General features: G+C 37.4%; 1 protein-coding gene and 1 long non-coding RNA gene across 3 annotated transcripts in view; both read right to left on the bottom strand.

The window, feature by feature from the left end:
* Grid2 (glutamate receptor, ionotropic, delta 2) overlaps positions 1-9,694 on the bottom strand; it is a 1,448,316-nt gene extending 1,438,622 nt beyond the window's left edge. For both annotated transcript variants that reach the window (NM_001370966.1, NM_008167.3), the window contains exon 1: positions 8,756-9,694. In NM_001370966.1, the coding sequence (NP_001357895.1) occupies positions 8,756-8,843 (88 nt within the window). In that variant the 5' untranslated portion in view covers positions 8,844-9,694. The remainder of the gene's footprint in view (positions 1-8,755) is intronic.
* Positions 9,695-16,331: 6,637 nt separating this feature from the next.
* Positions 16,332-19,880, bottom strand: Gm46990. Its single transcript, XR_001785458.2, has 3 exons — positions 19,818-19,880; positions 17,875-17,944; positions 16,332-16,519 (listed from the first exon to the last, which is right to left on the bottom strand). It is a non-coding gene; the product is annotated as a predicted gene, 46990 (long non-coding RNA).
* Positions 19,881-20,842: the final 962 nt, after the last annotated feature.

The following is a 20,842-nucleotide window of genomic DNA, read 5'->3' as shown; positions in this document are numbered from 1 at the left end:
TTAAAAAACCCAAAGAAGTTTTTAGTATTCAAACCTAAACTCCAGGCAGCAAATCAACAAAGCAAAAATAAGATAGATTATTCGTTTTATTTTATTTTATTTTTAATGTATTTTTATACTCCATATTCCATTCCCTGCCCCCCATCCACCCTCTGACTGTTCTACATCCAACACCTCCTCCCCACCCCACCCTGTCTTCATGTGGATGCCCCAACTCCCACCGCACCTGACCTCTAAACTCCCTGGGGCCTCCTATCTCTTGAGGGTTAGGTGCATCATCTCTGAATGAACACAGATCCGGAAGTCCTCTACTGTATGTGTTGGGGGCCTCATATCAGGTGGTGTATGCTGTCTGTTTAGTGGTCCAGTGTTTGAGAGATCTCAGGGTTCCAGATAAATTGAGACTGCTGGTCCTTCTACAGGATCACCCTTCTCCTCATCTTCTTTCAGCCTTCTTTAATTCAACAACGGGGTGGGGGGGAGGGGTCAGTCAGTTGCTTTTGTCCATTGGTTGGCTGCAAATATCTGCATCTGACTTAAACTCTGTAGCTCTCTTAGGATTCTTCTTAGTGAAATCTCTTTATCAATATTCCTATGCATAAACACTAACACATTTCAAAAGCCATCCTACTGTGTGTCTCGCATCATCTCTTGCCATGCCTCCCTTCTTCTCCTTCCTTGTCTTAAGACTCCTAGAACCCTCTGGTTTCAAGCACTCATTTAAGTGTTGCCAGCCTATATTTTATAACTCCCTTCTCACTGAACACAGTTTTCTTCAAGTTCATCTGTGTCATGAAGTATTCCTAAATCATGTTTTATATATGAAACATGACAGAATCCCAGTTCCTTTCCAAGAAATACTGCCCTTGTTTTTCTTCTAGAATATTACCTGATGCTGGCCCCCACTCTGTCTCACAGGTCACTTCTCTGTCTCTCCTCCCCCTGACTGCTCCTTTCTTCAAGGATCTTGTCTTAGAGTTCATCTAACTCACTCTCACCTTCCCTACTCACTGATTAAAGTCCAAATACAATTGCAAGCTCTAAGTTTTCCTATAATGTATAGACACATAAAATCAAATAAATTATAGCCCTGAACTTGAGGTCCAACATAAATTCAAAGTTTTATAAATTCTACATGGATCCCTATCTAACAATTGCCCACTTCCTCCATTTTGCAATTTTCCATTCACAGCAGCATTCTTCAGCTTCTTGCCCACAGAAGTCTTTGTAAGCCTCTCTGCTGCTCTGAACTATTCCTATTTGGCCAGGCATGAGAAAATACCACTTCTCTTATTTTATGTTATGTTATTTATATACATTGTCTGATGACAGCTTTTCTCCATCAGCCACCAGTTGAACTCAAGTAACACAAACAAACTATAGCTGTGTTCTTGCTAGTACGTACAACCTAAGAAGGTTATAAAAACCTTAGAGCCTTACCATAAAGTATAAGCCTCTTCTGGATTTGCTCCACTTGTAGGTCAGATTTTATTCCCTTCTACTTCCCACTTTGCTCATTAAACTATACTCAAAGTGGCTTTCAAAATGTCCCTTTATGAATTAAACTAACTCCTAGTGTCTTGTCTCAGAGTCATTGTCCTTGCAATGATCTCTGACTAAAACACTTCACCAGATATCGATATGGCCACAGACCTTTGAAATTATTTTCTCTCCTGAGAGAAATTACCATGCCACTCAACCAAAGATAGAGCATTGTGTCACCTGTCAGCCCCCACCCCCATTTAATTTAGTAGTGTTTATTCAGTACTAGGATATATCCATTTTCTTTAGTTATCTCCCCATGAAATTGAAACCTTCACAAACAAAAAATCATAGCTTGGTTAATATTTTAATTCTTTGACACAATAGAGTCACTTGGAAGGCAGTGGGCAAATATATTGATTTAGAGATTTAGTAGGTTCATGGTCGTACCAGCCACGGTTACTTAGCTAGGTTTACAATAGTAGGCATGAATGTCCTCATACTGAGCAGGCCTTAAGTTCAATTTGGTAGCTGTTGGTTACTACCAAAATATATGGGCCCATGTTACTATTGCGGTTTGTAGGTATGAGCAAACACTGACTGGACTCAGCAGTATGTATTTATAAAGACACAGACATGCACACACACACATATGGAACCATAATAATTATAGAGTAATAGGTCATGAATTTAACACGGTCTGTGGCTAACAATAGGTTTAAAACTGGAGTAGAGAAAGTGTTGGTGGAAATTATGTAAATATAGTACCCAAATATAATATCTCTCAAAAATTATAACAAATTTTAAAAAGGTACATGGAATGGCAATTTTTAGATGTTAGTAGAAATGTCTGTATTATCTTTTGAATATTAACTGTTAGAATTATAGTAATTTGCTAATAAAGCAAGGATCTCACTTAAAATCACTTAGGAAAACCTAGTATTTATCTTAAATGCTACTTTGTTTGAATCACTTTGGGGTAAAGGAAAATTATATGCTTACTATTTTATTAAAATTAATAATTTGATTATTATGACTAGGAATATATGTTATTAAGATAGTTAACTGGAGTAATTTGTGAACTTTAAACATTCATACAGTTCGGATGCTCAGCTTGGGACACCTCCACCTTTGTTTCTATCTACTAAGGAAGCTCACAGCGAGTCAACCATCACAGCAACACATTGAGGTGTCTTGATAAGCAGGAGGTGTGTACAAGTAGGGAGAAATGAAACAAGAATCAAACATATGAAGAAGGTTAAAGTTCCTATTTCTTTTCATGTTACATTTTTGACTGGCATCACTGCTACCCCAAAACTAGTAGAATGCTATAACTTTCAGTTACACAGGTTGTGTGGACAGGCTGATCAGCTTATGACTGGTTACCCCTGAAATCAATCTTAATGAGTAGGCACTTGTCTACTGTCTACTTGTCTACTTGTCTACTACTACTTGGTTGGTGATTCCTTTTTGCACTAAAACCATTTTGATTCCTGGTTCCTCAGTAGAACAATTTCAGTTTCATTTGTGTTTTATGTTTCTACTTTTATTGTTTAAGTTCACCCTATGACTTGCTATTAATTATAACTGTGTATCATATGTGAGTCTGTCTCTTTTCCCAGTTTCTTTTTGAGAGTCTTTTAATATAGAATTTCCTTTTGCTCACATAATGTTAGAGATTAAATGTGCTTGAGTTTAGAGTTTATAAAATACTCAAAGAAATAAATAAATGTGCAATATTACTCAAGTTACATGGTATTTTGTATAAACCAACCAGAATGTAATTCCAGAGTATTTATGATATCTTAAATTTTTCATTTGCTTTTAACATTCACCTGAAATTTGTATCTATAGTGAAAAGCCAAAATTTACCATTTTAAATGACTATAACTCATAAATATCCACAGTGAGTTTCTTAGGATTACCTTAATATACTTCTTAATATGTCTATCTAATTACTTAAATTTACATTGGACATTTACATTGCATTATTCCATATAATAAATATTTATTAATATTGACATTGGACAAAGAATAAAAGAGTAAGAATTTTTTTCATTTACCTTAAGTCACATTCTCTATAAATATGTGACTAAATGTTTGAATTAATTTATTGTCTTGAAATTGACTACATTACATCTTCCATCATACAGAGCATAAGATTTAGCACAAGTGAGATTATAGCAAGAAATAAAGAAAACAAGAAATGTATCAGGGAGATACACATTGGCTCAAAAGATCAAATAAGTCGTGCTATTACAAGGAATGTCTGTGTTGGTGATATCCCTGCATAGGACTCACATGAAACGCCATATTAATATGAAACCATGAATGATCATGAATGATGTACATCATATTTAGGTGTATCTATATTTGTGGGTACATAGTATCTTTCCCAGTTCTGCTAAAAGGCATTTCCTCACAAACATCAGTTTACAGCCATAAGGGTTCCAGAGATGAGAAGAGCCACTCCTCTAACAAGAGAAAAATGGCAAATAGACCAAGGTCTACTTTCACCAACACTGCTCATCATGTGGCAGCCTAGTCTTCATCCTAGTTCTTCCTCAACATAATATTAATTTAAGAAAATGCCACTGTTTGATTTTAAATTTGTCAAAAATATACACTAGTGAATCTATCAAATTTAACCTCTTTAGGAAGGAGCAGGTGTTGATATGTTCTATAGTTACAGATATCAAAAAGAGAAACAAAGTTATTATATGTTTGTTCTGCTTAAAGAATAAAATCACTGTTCTTCCAGTATCACAAAAGTAATTGGGTGGCCCACCTTTCTGATAATTTGAAAAATATTTCATATATTTTTATGTAGACTACAAAGGACCAGTTCAAAACATAGTGAAACCTAGTAGTAAAGATATCACCATAGACTGAAAATATATTTCCAATAAATACTAGGCATTCAGCAATTCATGTTGTTAGTAATATGCTATCTAAAATAAAAATAAACTAGGGATGTAATACAAATGGAAATGCCTCCCTCACAATAATATAAGCAGGCGAAAGGTGAAACAATTCTGTGTGGATAAGAGGGGTTTTGAAATCATAATGTCCCATTAAGATAAATTTATAGTATGACAAAATAAGCCATAGAGGTCAAAATTGAATGAAATTCATCTTCCATGGCTTCTAACAGTTTCAATTACTATCTATTTTTAGATAAGTCAAATGCTAATCACTTTGATTTTTATTCACATTTGAAAATTTATAGGAGATATTTAGTGGATACATATTTCATCTGCAGTAGACAGCAAAGGTCCTTGTTATAATGTTTATTAGTCATGTCACAGTTGATATCATTGATTAATAACAACATTGTCTAATTTAATTCACATCAGAATTGTATTTCAAAGAACTATATTAATCACACAGGAAGAGAGCAACAGTAAAGTATGTGTCCGAACACTTTTTGTAAGTTTATCTCTATTTCTATATAACTTAAGGAACAAAAGGTTGCTGTAACAAAAGTAAAAGGGAAGAAAGCAATTTGGGCTATATGAACCAATGAGTCCCTGATGACAGTTTGAGGTCATTGGCTACTCAAGAAAAACCATGTGAAGAAAAGGAAATACTTTGGAAAAAAAAAAAAAACTTAGTTAGCCTCTGCCTTCTGGGGATGTGTTTGTAATCATATTTGATAAAATAGACCCCGGAATAAAGGAAAGAAAACCACTCAATTGTTGGTCTTGTGTTGATTACAATGATCTGAACATTTCAGTAAACCAGCTGTAGTGTATACCTTGAAGATTCTGATGATGCAGACATGCTGTGAACTGTCTTAGGTTCTCATAATGACAGAGTGATTATTATAATCTTGGAGAATGAAGTATCATCTGTTTGTGGGAGAAAAACGGATAAATGGCTCTTTTCTACTCCTTGTTGACATAAGGCATTTTACTAAAACTGATTACAGCCAAAACTTGCTAGTGATGTGTGTAATATATGAATGAGTATAGTCCTTGCACATTTCTTTATAGAAATATGTGACTGGGGACAATCTGCTCTCTGAGCACAGGAACTAGATAAAGAAATGAGCATGTATTAAACTGCTAAGATGCGAAATCCTCCATAGTAGACAGGAAGCAAAACACAAACTATGCAGTTGACTGGAAATGCCACCTAATCCCTGCTTAATTAAAGCAGCACACTCTACACTCCTGTTGTGTTGAGGGAGTACAGAGTGTGGGACGCCTGATGTATGAGGAGAATAGCAGTCAGCGTGGCTAATCTCAAAGACTTGGGAGCTTTCTAGCTACATAAATCAGCGCGACTTCTGAATAGCCTCATAAAACACGGTATCATTGCCATTCCACTCACGACGTTTTGGTTCTTCCTACAGCATGCAGATCGTTAGGAAACTTCTAAGCAATCAAGTAATGTGGGTCTGATGAAATTACTCAATCAATGCACAGGCCCAAAGTAGAAGCATAATTCAAACTTGCATAGTTTTTATATGTCAAAGACCTTTCTTTCACCAGGGCAAGGGAGGTGATTCAACATTAAGTACTATGTATATATGGGTATGTGTATTTAGCATATAAATACATGCAACTAATACATGTCTCTAAAATATGCTTACCAGAAAATTCAAGCAATTATAATGTTATGTATTTTGAGTAGAAAATATATTTTTACCTCAATCATTGTGGTTCAACCATTAAAATGTATGTCATGATGATAATAAACTAATTTATTTGACAAAATATTAAAACTTAATATGCAATTTTCCCTATTAAACTACCTACATGAAGTAAACCAGAGAGACAAGAAATTCATACACATACCATGTTCAATTTCAAAAAACTCCAGTATTTACTAGAACTTACTAGAGCAATGTCTGTCTGACTTTTTACCTTTCCAGTATGCCTGAACAATCTATCACAACCACTTTCAATTCTGCATGTATCTTTATATTTCTTTACATGAAATATGCCTGGCCAGTGGGGTCATTTTCAACCCTTTAGGCTGGAGCTAATGCATTCCCCATGTTCGTATTTCTTACATTTCATCTAAAAAACACCTAAAAAATTCCTTTTCCTCACCAACAAAGTAAGCAAGCTGACCCAGTGCATGCTAACTGCTGGCATACAAGTCTAATACAGATGTACCAGCTTTGAATGTATCATACTTTTGCTAAATATTCAGGAAAGGGGGCATTTAACCTCTGAGGTACACAGAACATAGCCAATTTTCAGTACATTATAAGAGGTATGAAGCTTTTAAAACCCTGTTAGCTTCACTGCAATATTAGGGTAGTCTATAAAAGAAGCCAATTCCCTTGTCTAATGCATTAACTTCATTCAAGCCAAATTAATTGAGAAAGAGGTGTTTCTTTTAGTTGGCTGTACACTGTTGATGCGCACAGCTAGATTTCTGCCTAATTGCTGTACAGTTACTTTTTAAGAATCTAGTTATAAACAAGTAAGCCCTGTCACTTTGAGAGACAACAGTTGGCAATATATGATAGTTATTTTCTATTCTGAACCAGATGCCTGGAGTGCCCTGTAAAATAGTATTCCTCTCGTGAAGAATAAGAAGATTTATACATGTTTGTAAATTATGTACTTAACATGTGGAGCACAGAATAAGCAATAAAACAAACACTTATCTACAAGTACCCCCGTGGGGGGAGTGGCAAACATAAGTGAGAAACCCCCAGTCATCAAATGAATATAAAGAAAGGCATAGCAATCCCACCCCCGGTCCTGCTCTACTCACTTACAACTGGACATAAATTCATGTCATGTCTTTACGAAAAGCATGGTTCATTTCCAAACTCTTATCAGAGCGTTACTGAACCCTTCAATGAGATTTCTTCCTGAAAAGTTCTGAACCTACAGGCACTGTAAGCCCCAGGCAAAACGGGATCCAGAAGGCCAGCTATGTAATGCTTCATTTTCTTAATGCACAAGGGCAAGGCTTTCTGAATTGTGACCTCATTACCCCTTGCACAGAGACATATAGTCCCATTGAAATAAATGATAGAGAATGGCAGACATGTTTACAAAGACAGCCTATAATACCAAAAGAGGGAGCCCCCTGGAGCTGAAGATCTGTCCACCACAGGCACAAACACACCAGACAGAAGCCCCTTGCTTGGAAGTAACTACCACCTGCAGCTGCTTCACCTGCCACGTGTGTGTGTGTGTGTGTGTGTGTGTGTGTGTGTGTGTACGCGCGCGCGCGCGCGCCACGGTAGAAGGGCAAAGAAGCTGTGACCCATCTGTCGCCAGGATTTGCAGAACAGGAAACCATTTGTACTGATAAAACTCCTGTACCCAAAAAAGAAAAAAAAAAAAAATCCTCCAGAGGGGCCTCACTGCAGCCCAGCAAATGAACCTTGCTTGCCCAGGGGGCGAATTGCCGAAAAGGAAATCATCACATTAACGCGGAAAAAAAAAAAAAAAAAAAAAGGCTGCAAAAGCCAGTCTCCACTTAGCTCTCAGGGATTAGCAAGTGAGAAGAGTTGGAGCCCTCGCTGCGGGCACCCTGCATGATAATGACTCGAGCCCCGCCGCTCCAGCCACGTTGCCCGGACGCTCGGCTCGCCAATAGGTGGGGCCAGGAGCCTGGCGACCCGCGGGGCCTCGGGGCGCCCGGACTCAGCTCGCCCGGGAGCAGCTCTGGAGATGGCTGTCAGAGGCCACCGTGTCTGTGCCGGGCACCGGAGCGGCCTGCGCCGGCATTGGCGTCTCCCACGCCCCGGACTGGGAGCGAGTGCCCCGCCATCCTCTCCAGCCTCCGAGTCGCGGGAACCGCAGAGGACGGCGAGCTTGGGAGTCCGCATCGATCGCCGCAGCGGACTCGGCCGCTCAGGATGCAAAACCACCTGTTCGAGCCGCGGGGAGCGCCCCCGGCCCCAGCCCGCATCTCTCCCCCGCGGATGCCACTGCCAGCCTTACCCCCTATGATTTTTTTTTAATGGCTCAAATGTACATCCGGGAAAAATCGAGAAGATAGAGTCAATCAAACTTCCTTCTCCCCACACCCGGAGTCCCCACACTCCCCACACTCCTGCGCGGAGGCAGGCGTGAGCCTCTAGTGCCCGGCCCGCACTCCACACACGGCCTCACTCCGCGCCGCGAGGCTCAGTCACTGCTTAGGGAAAGCTGAGCCCGTGAGAGCGCGGGCACCGAGGGGAGCGAACCTAGGCCACTCTGGCAGCAGCCGGAGGCTCGAGGGGGTGGGGAAGCAGAGATCACAGCCAAGGAAACGTTAGGGAAAGTCGCCACAAGCCACAGAAGCCCTGTCTTACCGATGTGGATGATAGAATCAGCGGTCGCCAGGTCCCAGGTTCGAGACCAACAGAAGGACAGAAACAAGAGCAAGGGGAAAACTTCCATCCTCCGATGCCGATCCTCCTTGACCACGACTTTGCTTCCAAGACGTAGATATTCTCTTAAGCGGTCCACAGAGTTTGAGGTCAGGATAGAGTTGAGTGCAGCTTTCCCCCTAATTTCCAAATCCCTCTTTACAGCACAATCTTTTCTGGTCACAGAAGAGGCACGGGCGACCCGAGAGCTAGCACAGCCAGAGGCAGCCTCCTCCCAAGCCCTGTCACTCGGAGGGGAATTTTGGCATTGCCAGAGTTGTTTGCAGTTGGGCTTTTTAAAAAATGTATCCAGCCTTGGCTGCTCTCGGACGGGGGGCGAGGCTGGCGCTCAGACGGTGGCCGTGGCCGCACGGGGGCCGCGGTGGCGGGTCCCAGCTCCGCCGCAACTTGGGCACCCCCGCGCCGGATGTGCCCGCGCCCTCCCCCGCCGCCGAGCCCCTCCACCCGGGGCCGTGCGCGGTCGTGGCGCCTCGCGGCCAGCTCTCAGTGCCACCAGCGAGGATGAAGATGCGATCGGAGTCGCCAGATTCCAGCGGGGAGGGGGAGGTCCGCTTCGGGAGGGGTGGCAAAAGTGAACTTGAAGGTAATGCAGCTAGTAATGCAGAGAATACTCCCCTTCGGCGCGAGACGGGCCCCGGAGCTGGCGCGGCGGGCGCGGTGGCGGGGGAGTCCGGCGGGAGCGAGCAGCGGGCCAGGCCGGCGCGCGGAGCCGCGGCTGCAGGATGCTCCCGAGCCGCTCGCCTGGCGGGATGCGGGAAGCCAACAGCAGCCTGGCAAGCTCCGCTGCAGCCCCACGTTGCCTAGAAATGGATCACCTAGGAGAAGCGAGTCCGCAAGAGAGCGGTGCTGTCAGGCGGAGAGGGGAACCGAGAGAGGAAGAGCTTCTAATAACCACCTCCTCCCCCTATCTGCAATACAAGGGAGAAACAAAACCGCGCTCTCAATTCCCTGGGAATCTTCACCCGGACTGAGAAAGGCAGGACTCAAAGAGAAGGCAGTGAAGTCCCCCACCTGCCTTGACGGTTTTTTTTTTTTTTTTGGATGTTTTTGTTTTTCCCCGTAGGTTATAAAAACAACCTAAAAAGCCACCCCACTTATTTAACCTTGCTATCCCCCAACAGGTACCGGACTTTTTTCTAGGCGTCGTCTGGAATTAGTCACATTGGCTAAGAACAAATTAGGGACACCTAGTCACTTAGGGAAAAGAAGACCTAGAAAGCTTTTAATGAGATTTCAATTATAAAGTTATAAAAAGCGGAGAACGTGCTAATTACCTTTAAACAGTGGGTTGCTCCCCCCCCCCCCCTTTCGGTCTCTGGTGTTTTTAAGGCAATCAAAATGCAGAAAGAATTTTGATATACTGTTAGAAAACAGACAGTCTTGACATTCAAATATATATCTAAAAATGTTAAGGACAATAAAACAAAACAAACAAAACAGCCTCAGTCGTCAAAATCCTGCATTAAGTTAATCACCTGTGCAGTTAAGTAGCCACAGGGAAGCTACTTGCTGTTCTTGGGGAGCCTGCAGATGCACTGTAAGGTAAGGTCCCGGCCTTAAAAGAAGGGATTTTGTGCAAGCTTTACCCCTGCTCTTGGTGACTTCTAATGACTAGTTTATATCCTTCCATCTTATTGCAGAAGGGGGTTCTGTTAACTCAATCAAGTGTGTAACTGAGGTCAGCTATTAACAGCTCTGATACTGTTTCAATTACAAACGTAGTCCACTGGCTGGGAAACTTGTTACCTGGGGGATGGATATCAGAACCCAAGTTCATTGTGAATCTGGCTAAGATCTTTTGTTCCTGTTTCCTCACTGACCCCTTTTCTACTATCTTGATGATTTGACTTAGTTGCCTATTCTCGCGTCTGAAATATCCTAACTTTCCTTCATTTTGTAAATTCCATCCCTGGACGTTCGAGAAAATGTTTTGTTCTTTTGCTGCTCACATCAACAGTATCTCATGGATTACAATAAAGTCATTCAAGTCCCTCAGCACCTCAAGAGCAGAAACCTGTCACTCATGAAACACTGCCCGACCCTTGAGTATGAAATAATCCCACCCATCTCCTAGGCTCTCAATGCAGTCTTCCATGGAGTCTAAAAGAAACACTACTTTAAAATGAGCTCACCAATGTCTTCACTGATGGTTGGGACTTATACACATGTTTTGGATAACATTGATTTGCACAGAGCCCCAGTTGTTGAATTTCAATTCTTCTGAATCTAGAACAAACCAGTACTTCCAGGAAGCCATCACTGACTGCACTTCCCAATCACTTTTCATCATCTGTTCATTTCCCCACCATGAATTCAATACGGATGATCTTCATGTTATTATTGATGTCATCTACTATTCAGAGTATTTTGATGCACTTCCATAAATGTTGATACAGATGATGAATTTTTAAAAACGGGTGTATGTCCACACAGGACTATGGTTCATTTTAAAAGCTAGTGACTCACTGTGTGTTCTATCAGGAGAAATTGGGAAGTCATCATTTAAGATGGACACAGCAATATCATATCTTAGAAGAAGATTGATAGCTGAAACCTTCGAACAAAATTGTGTCATCCCATCCTAACCTTATTCAGTGCTGTTCTTAGAGATAACTAGTAACTAAATATATTTGTGGTCATATAATCTACTAGAAACTTCTTTTAATGTACCGTAAACAAAATATTGCATTTGTTCCAAAATCCTCCATTTAGTAGTTTCCTATCATAAACACACTATAGAATAATCAGGTGCCTTTATGTACCTTCTGTTTCTGTGACAAAACATTGACTAAACCAAACCAACTTGAACAGAAAAAGCAGGTTTATTTGGCTTATAATTCCATGTCTTTAACTCTCTGTCATTGAGGAAAGCCAGGACAGTAAGTCAATCAACAACCTGGAGGCAATAGAATAATGCTGCTTACTGGCTTCCTACTCACAGATTTCTGGGTCTGCTCTCTTAATCAACCCAGAGCTACCCACTTGCCTAAAGTGGCAAGCTAGACAGAGGGTTGAACCCTTACATGTCAGCTATAAATTAAGAAAATGCTATATTGGCATGCTCAACAGACCAATCTGGAGGCACTTTCTCAATTGAGATTCTCTCTTCCCAGGTGACTCTAGTTTGTGTCAAAGAAACAAGAACTAAACAAGAACACCTGTGCTTCTTTGCAAAGGGCTTGTGTAAGTATAATTAAGTCAAAAACTCCAAAGCTTAGCATTTATAACCAACCCACTTCTGTAAGTGCCCCTAAGAGGTAGTCATAGTTCAGAACCACTATTCTAATACTTGGGCATCTAAAGAAATTTGGGTGACACATCCTGAAACACGCCAAGATATAATGATCAACCCCTGTCAATTAAAACAGGTACTCAAACATGGGTTGAAGCTTTCCAAGCAAGAAAAGCAAGAAACGTAGTAACACCATCAGCCTACTGGTTTCAATTTAGGAACAGCAGCCTTTTCTGTGTCCAAGTAATTCCTATGCACACTGAGCCCTAATTAATTGGCTTTGTATTAATATCAATTCATACACTATAATATGAATGTACAGCTATTTTTTAGAAAACTGGATATGATAGTTACCTAGAAATAAAGATTTACCATGTACAAAATGGATGTTGAATACCAAGTGTAAAAATCGCATATTTACTGACTATTAATTAATTATTGATCTACAGTGAATTAAACTTTGTATACATTAGATACATGCTAATAAATGTCTCAACCACACAGCTATGTCTTTAGCTTATTCTTTTTCTTATTCTTTGTTTTGAGATATTGTCAAAAATGTGTCTAGATTGGTTTTGAACCTATGTTCCTTCAGTCACAGCCACCTAAGTAGCTAGTATTCCAGAACTATACAAGCAAGCTAAACTTGGTCATGTTTTTTAAGTAGACTGTGCCCTCCCTGTTACTTAGCTTCTTTGGGTCTGTGGATTATAGCATGGTTGTCCTGTATTTTATGACTAATATCCATTTATGAGTGAGTACATAGCATGTGTGTCTTAGACTTTGCAGAGATGGTTTCTCCTTCATAAATGCTGCTTCATTTGAATCAATCATCACATATGGGAATGAAATATGCACTTTGGCCCCTGTCCTCTGCCTCAGTTCTTACGAAGACAGCCTTCTTCCCCTAAAATTTTATAACAGGCACTTAACTTTGGAGGAATACATAAATGTGAATGATAATTAATAATTCATGGATTTTTCCCAGCTGGGACTGTGTCTTCCTGGAAGAATCACTGTGATATCAACATGAGTGACTTAGAGAAGTTGTAGGAAACTTCATGTGATTTTCATGATCTAAAGTGTAATTAGTAAAAATTTTTTTAACGGAAAGCAGAATTTTAGGGAAGTATTCACTTGTGTTGCTGGGTTAAGGCACATTAGTACTCCTTCAAACACATGTTGTGCAGAAGGAAAGCAAGACCATGTGAATGTGTGTAGAAGGTCGTGCTTTGATTTTCAGGGGACAGACATCAAAGAACCCCAGCGTCTACATTGGTAAAGTCAGCTTCTTTCTGTCATTCAACACGGAATTCACTCATTTTCATCAAATTTTAAAAGCTTTGGCTATATAGCAATATACAAAGGGTTTTGTTTTAACATAAAAATCAATGCATTCATAAGTGTTTATTTTAAACTTGAGGCAAGGTTGGCTTTCCAAATAACACAAATGAATGTATTTGGATAATTATTTGTAGTCATAAATGATACAATATATGTATCATGATATAAATGATATCATTAGCAATATAAATGTGGGTAACTACCTATAGGAGTCTAAATAAATTGCACCCTTACCAGATGTGTATGAAGAAGGAAAAGAATACAATGTCCAAACAATGAGTAGTTTGATGAACAGAATTAAAGTTATGTATAGATGTACATTGGAGGGATGGGAAAGTATGAATCTTCTTTGAGAGTGGATCCCAAAGGAAATGATTTTTTTTTTCTTAACAGATCATGGAAATTCAGTGTTAATGGAATTTCAGAACCTGATTCATTCAGTTTCCTTTTTTTTTCTTTCTAAATGAGGATTAAATCAATTTCAGAATTTTTACTGATATTAGTTAGAAAACTGTAAACTTAGAAAACACAATTTGACTTTTTATATTCATTTATTGTAGTGTGTTTGAATCTTTTGCCTGTGTGTATGTATGTGCACTATATGCATAGCTGATTGATAAAAAGTCATAGCTCCCTAGTATTGCAGCTATGGATAGTTGTGAACCTATGTGGATTTTGGAAACCAAACCACAAACTAGGTGCTGAACCACCCCTTTAGCTTCAGAAACCTTAGGCTCTTGTTTTTAATACATTACAAAGTTCTTATGGAATACATGTGTGCTGGGTGTACTTTGTCCATTCTTTTAAACTAATTCCTTTCATGCTTGCAAAGTATTTGTCAAGTATTTGTACAGTATTTCAAAAATTGCTTATTGGTATTTACCTCCTTCCTTATTTTCATTCTTCTTACCTTCTAATTTAAGTTCTCAAATGCTTTTCGCCTTTTCAGAAATTTCTATAAATGTGAAAGACTGTCTTATCTGGAAACATTTTAAACTCAATATGATAATAAATTTCAAACAAATTCTGTAACCATGTTGATTATTAAACACAAGTATTTCCCCAAATCTGTTTATAACTAAAGATTACTCAAATGGAACCTTTGATTTCACATCTTTTTCACTGTCCAAGGAACCCATGATATTGAAGCTTTAAGCTTAGAGACTTATTTTTATAAAAGTATATGTTGGTAGATGTCTTCCAGTTACCTCATCTCCAATGTCTGGTGTCCAGGAAGTTTCACAAGAAATATGGATGAGCATAAGTTAACTTCAGGAAAAAAATGATGACCTGTAACCTAACAGGGACACTTTTGAGATTGGCCCCTCACTACATTTTGTCCTGTCCCCACAAGATGGCAGCCATGCCTGATGCTGATATAATCAGCTTACATTTTTAAATGTTGCAATACTAAGTTTACCACAGTATTATTAACTTGTATTTACAAAATTACAATAACATAACTTTGAAAATTTAATTAATTTTTTCAGCTACTTGATCTCCTCCATACTTTAATCTTTTTTCATTGAATTCTTGGCTCTGTTAGGAGATTCATTTGCTTGTTTATTTCCATCTTGTCTTATTTGAACAGTTAGGAATTAAATATCAAAAGGTCCCTTATTAGCCATATACCAATCCTATGTTAAAAGGAAATTAGAACATGAGGACGTTTTTAAATTAAAATATGTACTATAAAGTGAAAAACTTCAAAAACAACGCTGTTTTAACTATTCTATTTGCTTTAAGGAAGAAGATATGTTACATATGTTAAAATAAGAAGCTTTACTCTGTCATGGAAGGGAAAGAATTTTTCTATTATATGACAGATTACTGTTGTTTGGCATATTAGTTGTATGCCATGACTGAAAAGTCAAAGTTAAAATGAATTCATAATGTCAATGATATTATTAATTATCACTATAATTCCAACAGTGGAAATCAAATGCCATTATCTTCCCATAATAGCTGTTTAAATTATTAAAAGAGAAAATGTCTAGGCTCATTAAGATATGGACTTGAAGTTTGTTTGTGAACTATGCTTCAGATATTAATTATACATTTTAATTTAAAAATACTATATATTAATACAAACATGTAATCAATAAAATCTAGGTATTTAAATAAAATATATTTTTATTAAGTAATTATTTATTTATGGTTTATGTATATATGACTTTAAAAACAAGCCAGTCATAAAACTTTGAGAACACATAATTTCAATTCTTCATCAGCAGACAAATAATCTATTTGAACTTTGATAAAAAGATTTTTTTTTTGCTCTTTACTATTCCTAAAAGTCACTGATAAATTTACATGCTTGATTAAGGGTATGCATAAATGGATAAACATGAACTAAAGTATGGACTTGGAATGTTAAATAAAAATGGTAGGATTGTATGAATGTTACATGACAGTATCATCTTAATTCATGACAAAATAACCAGATTGCCAAGGGATGTGAGTAGTGTAGTAACAGGATCATCTCACTTATTTATCACTCCGTGCTTTATCACAAGAGTAGATGCTATGTGTTTGGTCTAAAGAAAATCAAAGATGTTCTCAAAGGTATCTTTAAGTAATGTCAGTAGAAATAATCTCAGCAATATAAATCCATATGAGTCTCTGACTAAATTTTAAATGACCTATTTTCAGCTTGGTGAGTATGAGCAAGACAATTCAGGGGGAAACATTAATTTTAAGATAGTTCTCTTAGAATTAACTTAAAGTTTGAAAATATAAAATAAGTCATAAAGCATAATTTTATTTCTTCTTGTTTCTAGAAATATTTCTGCTTTATAATAATTTCTCATACAGAAGAATCTAAAGCAAATTAGATACAACATTAAAGTTGTGGGAATGAGGGTTGTACTCAAATTTTAAAAAAGTGATACTCGTAGAGAAAAACCTAAGTCAGTGTTTCTCACCTTGGACTTTGCTACAGCTTGGAATATGGATCCATTTCCTTCAAATACTATGTGCTAAGAACTTGGTCTTTTACTCAGGTGTGGTGAAGCACATCTTCAATACCAGCACTAAGGATACAGATGCATGAGGATCGTCTCTGAGTTCTAGACCGTCTGCTGTATAGTATGGTTTCAGGACAGCAAGAGCTACATAGAGAAAATGTGCAACAAGAAACAGAAAGAAAACAACATCATCAACAACAACACCCAGAGAAAATAAAAACATTTAACCTCAGTAAAGCACTAGTGAGAAATGAGAATTGAATAAGAAGAGGCTAGTGGGGAATCCTCAAATGTAGAGCTGGAACACAGCCCTTCCTCTTCCAACATTAACTTAGGAGGTCAGAACTTCACTGCACACTCATGCTTTGCAAACAAAACCCCAGGACCAGAAGCTGATGCCAATTTCTCTCTTGGAGTCGTTGCTGCAGCTCTTAAACCACAATGACTGAATATGACTGGTTCTGGCCTTGAGAAAAGCTATTTTCTGGAGGAAAAAAATCACAGAAAGAAGTTTGGTACCCACAAAAAGTATATATATATATATATATACATATATATATATATATACACATACATACATATACACATATATACTGATATTATTTATTTGACAGATGTATATCATAGTTCACATGTTATGTAACATATATTCTAAATATACATACATACACATGTATATTTATATTTAACCAAAATAGTTAAATTTCATTTATAAAGGAAAAATCTTATTTCATCAATCATTGAATATACCAAATTTACTTACCTGTTAATTTCTCTACTAAAATAAGTATAGTATGCAACTCTTGAAATATACTTTCTAAATCTCAAATGTAGAACAATTTGTATTTTGTTTCATTTCTCAACATTCTGTTTCTGGATGCTGGTATTAGCTTGAGTTCTAATCTGTACACAGATATATATATATTTATGTGTGTGTGTGCGTATGTGTGTGTGTTTCATGACAAGAGAACAATATCAGTCACTGTTAAACTTGTTTTTTTTAATAAAACTGTATAGATTTCTGCTGTTGCTTAGAATGAAATAAAAGCTAAAAAGAACATTACTATAATTATAATTTTAACAATAAGAAAATGATAAGTAACCAGATAAATGGATAGAAAGATAGATAGATAGATAGATAGATAGATAGATAGATAGATAGATAGATAGGTAGATAGATAGATAGATAGATAGATAGATAGATAGATAGATAGATAGATAGGTAGGTAGATAGATAGACAGACAGACAGACAGGGAGGTAGGGAGAGAAATATCTTTGAGCTCATCAGAAAGCTGAGTGGAGTGGTGAAATAAAGTACAAAAGAAGAAGTAGAGAGAGCAGGAAGGCTACTCAACATGAGACAAGACATAAAATATGTAGAGGGAGAAGTTTCTGTAGAAGCAGAAAAGAAAAAAATCAACCAAATTTTAATGAATTATTAAAGACTGACTTTAATAATAACTTTGTAATTCCTGGGGATCCACACAGTGGTACTTACACTCAATTGCAGGTTCTTTGGTATGTGTCCACTAGGTGGTCATAGGCAAAATGAGAGTGGATCTTCAGTGCTAAAAGTGTGATCAGATTGGAACAAGTTAAAAAAAAAATAGTGGGTTGTTATTTTCTCTTTGTTATGTCTTTCTCTGTAACTAGAAAGAATTTTACATTTCAAGAGAGAAAGCAAGCTATCTTATCTTCAGAGCACAGTAAAACTCAAATGCTTTATATACAAAGAAAACCTATCAATGTCTATGGAAGGTTAATAAGCCTACTTCCTGATAAGTACCAAGAAAATATTACTATTTGAGGGGAAAGTGAATGAATCACAGTTATGTGCCAACAGAAAAGAAGAATAAAAGGTATGATTTTGCCAATGATAGGTAGAAGAATAAAGGCACTATTTCCTACTAAATATCATCTGAAGAAGCAAGTATGAGCATGGATATCATCAATAGGAGAGAGATAACAGTGATAATTTAGCCTTATTTCTATCACAGGGAAAAAATTCATGGTTCTTGTCAAAGATTGAAGCTGTACTCTCCAAACCATATCAATTCCTTGCCCTCACTAAGAGTATCACAAAGAATAAAAAGCCACACCTATTGTACATTCTGAAGAGGAAAAGTGCAATAAGATCCTTGATTGTGAACAGTGTTGTACAATTGCTCAAAGTTGTGTATGTAGCAGAAAATCTGAAAACTCATCTACCATCACAGAGGATTGTAGTTCAGTGATGCCTACACTGAAGAATAAATACCAATAGAAAAATCAAATAAAAAGTCTACTCACTGGGTGGAATTTTAGTAGTCAAAGATGTTCTATATCAGCTTATGACACAAGGCCAAACCCTGCCTCAAAAATTATCTATCTATCTATCTATCTATCTATCTATCTATCTGTCTATCTTCTAACTATCTATAGCTATTTCTCCTTTCTTAAATGAAGATGGGCATCCATGATTGTCTCCCATGTGTTTTATTTTGTATTGATAAAACTATATTTAGGTTATCCTCCCACCTTTCAATTTATGCTGAACTAAGATCCATAAGCCCAATTAACACACTGGCTAAGCAAGATGGACTTTGATATATAGTTATTGCTTTGGAATGTCAATAATGCCCTCATTGGACTAAACACACACACACACACACACACACACACACACACACACAATTTAAAAAGTAGAAAAATAAAACAAAGTAACTATATATAAATGTCAATCAATAAACAGCAATAATAGTTGAACAATTATAACATTATGAGAACTATGAAGTGCATCAGTTAAAGCCAGTATTACATTAAGTAATATGGTGAGAAACACAGTGGAAGGTAGAGAATATACATAAACATAAAAATAAGTTCTATGGGGAAAAACAGAAATATTTAATGAACTCATTTTTATCTTCCAGAAAATTAAAAATCAGAACAGAAAACAATGATGAAAAGAGTCAAGAAATGCTATAGTGAGCTTCATTGAATATCTAAGCAACCAAATATCAATGTAACCCAGTGCAACCCAATGCAATGATTAAAAATTATTCAAAATAATAAGTAGTTTAAAACATTGTTTAGGACCTGCTAATTCTCACAGGGTACACCCAGCTGCACTGAGCTAGCTGTGTGCTGTCCCCAAATCTCCATTGTGCAGCCACAGCTCCACAGGCCTCTACCAGGCCCAGTGCACAAGGAACATTCAAGGCTTCTACACAAAGAACATCTAGTCTAAGGCTAACTACCTGAGGCTCATGGCACGAGAAGATACAGAATTGACCTACTTTCCTGCTATTCCAGAAACACCCAGGGACAACCAGTTCCATTTTAAGAACACAAACAACAAAAAACCAGGGTAATATGGTCCCTTCAGAGCAAATCTATACCACTACTGAAAGACATAGATACCTTTAGACAACCAAAGCACAAGAAAATGACCGTAACGCTTACCTTATATATATGATAGATGCCTTTACAGAGTAAATTAATGAATCTCTTGATGAGATACAGGAAAATACAAGTGAACAGGTAAAGGAAATGAATAAAATTATTTAAGATGTAAAAATAGAAATATAAGCAATAAAGAAAACAAAAACTGAAGAAATACTTCAGATAAAAATGCTAGTAAAGACACCAGGAACAATAGACACAAGTATTACCAACAGAATATAAGAGATGGAATAAAGAATCTCATGTGAAAAGGATACAACAGAAGAAATTAATACTTAAGTTAAAAAAAAAAGTTAAATCCAAAAAATTACTGACATAAAACATCCAGAGAATCTGGAATCCTATGTAAAGACCAAACCTAAAAAAATAGGAATAGAAGAAGGTGAATAATCTAAGTTCCAAGGACCAGAAAATATTTTCAATAAAATCATAGAACAATTGTTTTCCATCCTGAAGAAAGAGATGTCTATAACAATTACAAGAAGCTTACAGAACACCAATTAAATTCGACCAGAAAAGAAAATCCACCTGCCACATAATAATCAAAACACTAAGTCAACAGAACAAAGAAAGAATATTAAAGGCAGCAACAGTAAAATCCAGCCAAGTAACATACAAAGGCAGGCATGTCAAAATTACATCTGACTTTTCAACAGAGACTCTAAAAGCTAGAAGTGACAGAAAGAGATATTGCAGCTGCTAAGAAACCACAGATGAGAACCTAGACTAATTTACCCAACAAAGGCCCCAATGGCCATAGGTAGAGAAAATAAATTATTTAGAGATAAATACAAATTTAAATAATATCTATCCACAAATCTAACCCTAAAGAAAATACTTGAAGGAACACTTCAACCCAGGGAAATTAACTACACACACACACACACACACACACACACACACACACACACACACACTAACATCACCAACATTAAAAAACAAGAATTAACAATCATTGGTCATTAATATCTCACAAAATGAATGGTCTCAATTTGCCATATATATATATATATATATATATATAT

This window comes from Mus musculus, chromosome 6, assembly GCF_000001635.26.
Source record: "Mus musculus strain C57BL/6J chromosome 6, GRCm38.p6 C57BL/6J".
NCBI lineage: Eukaryota > Metazoa > Chordata > Mammalia > Rodentia > Muridae > Mus > Mus musculus.
The sequence above is the reverse complement of the archived record's forward strand: the minus strand, read 5'-3'. Positions and strand labels throughout refer to the sequence as shown.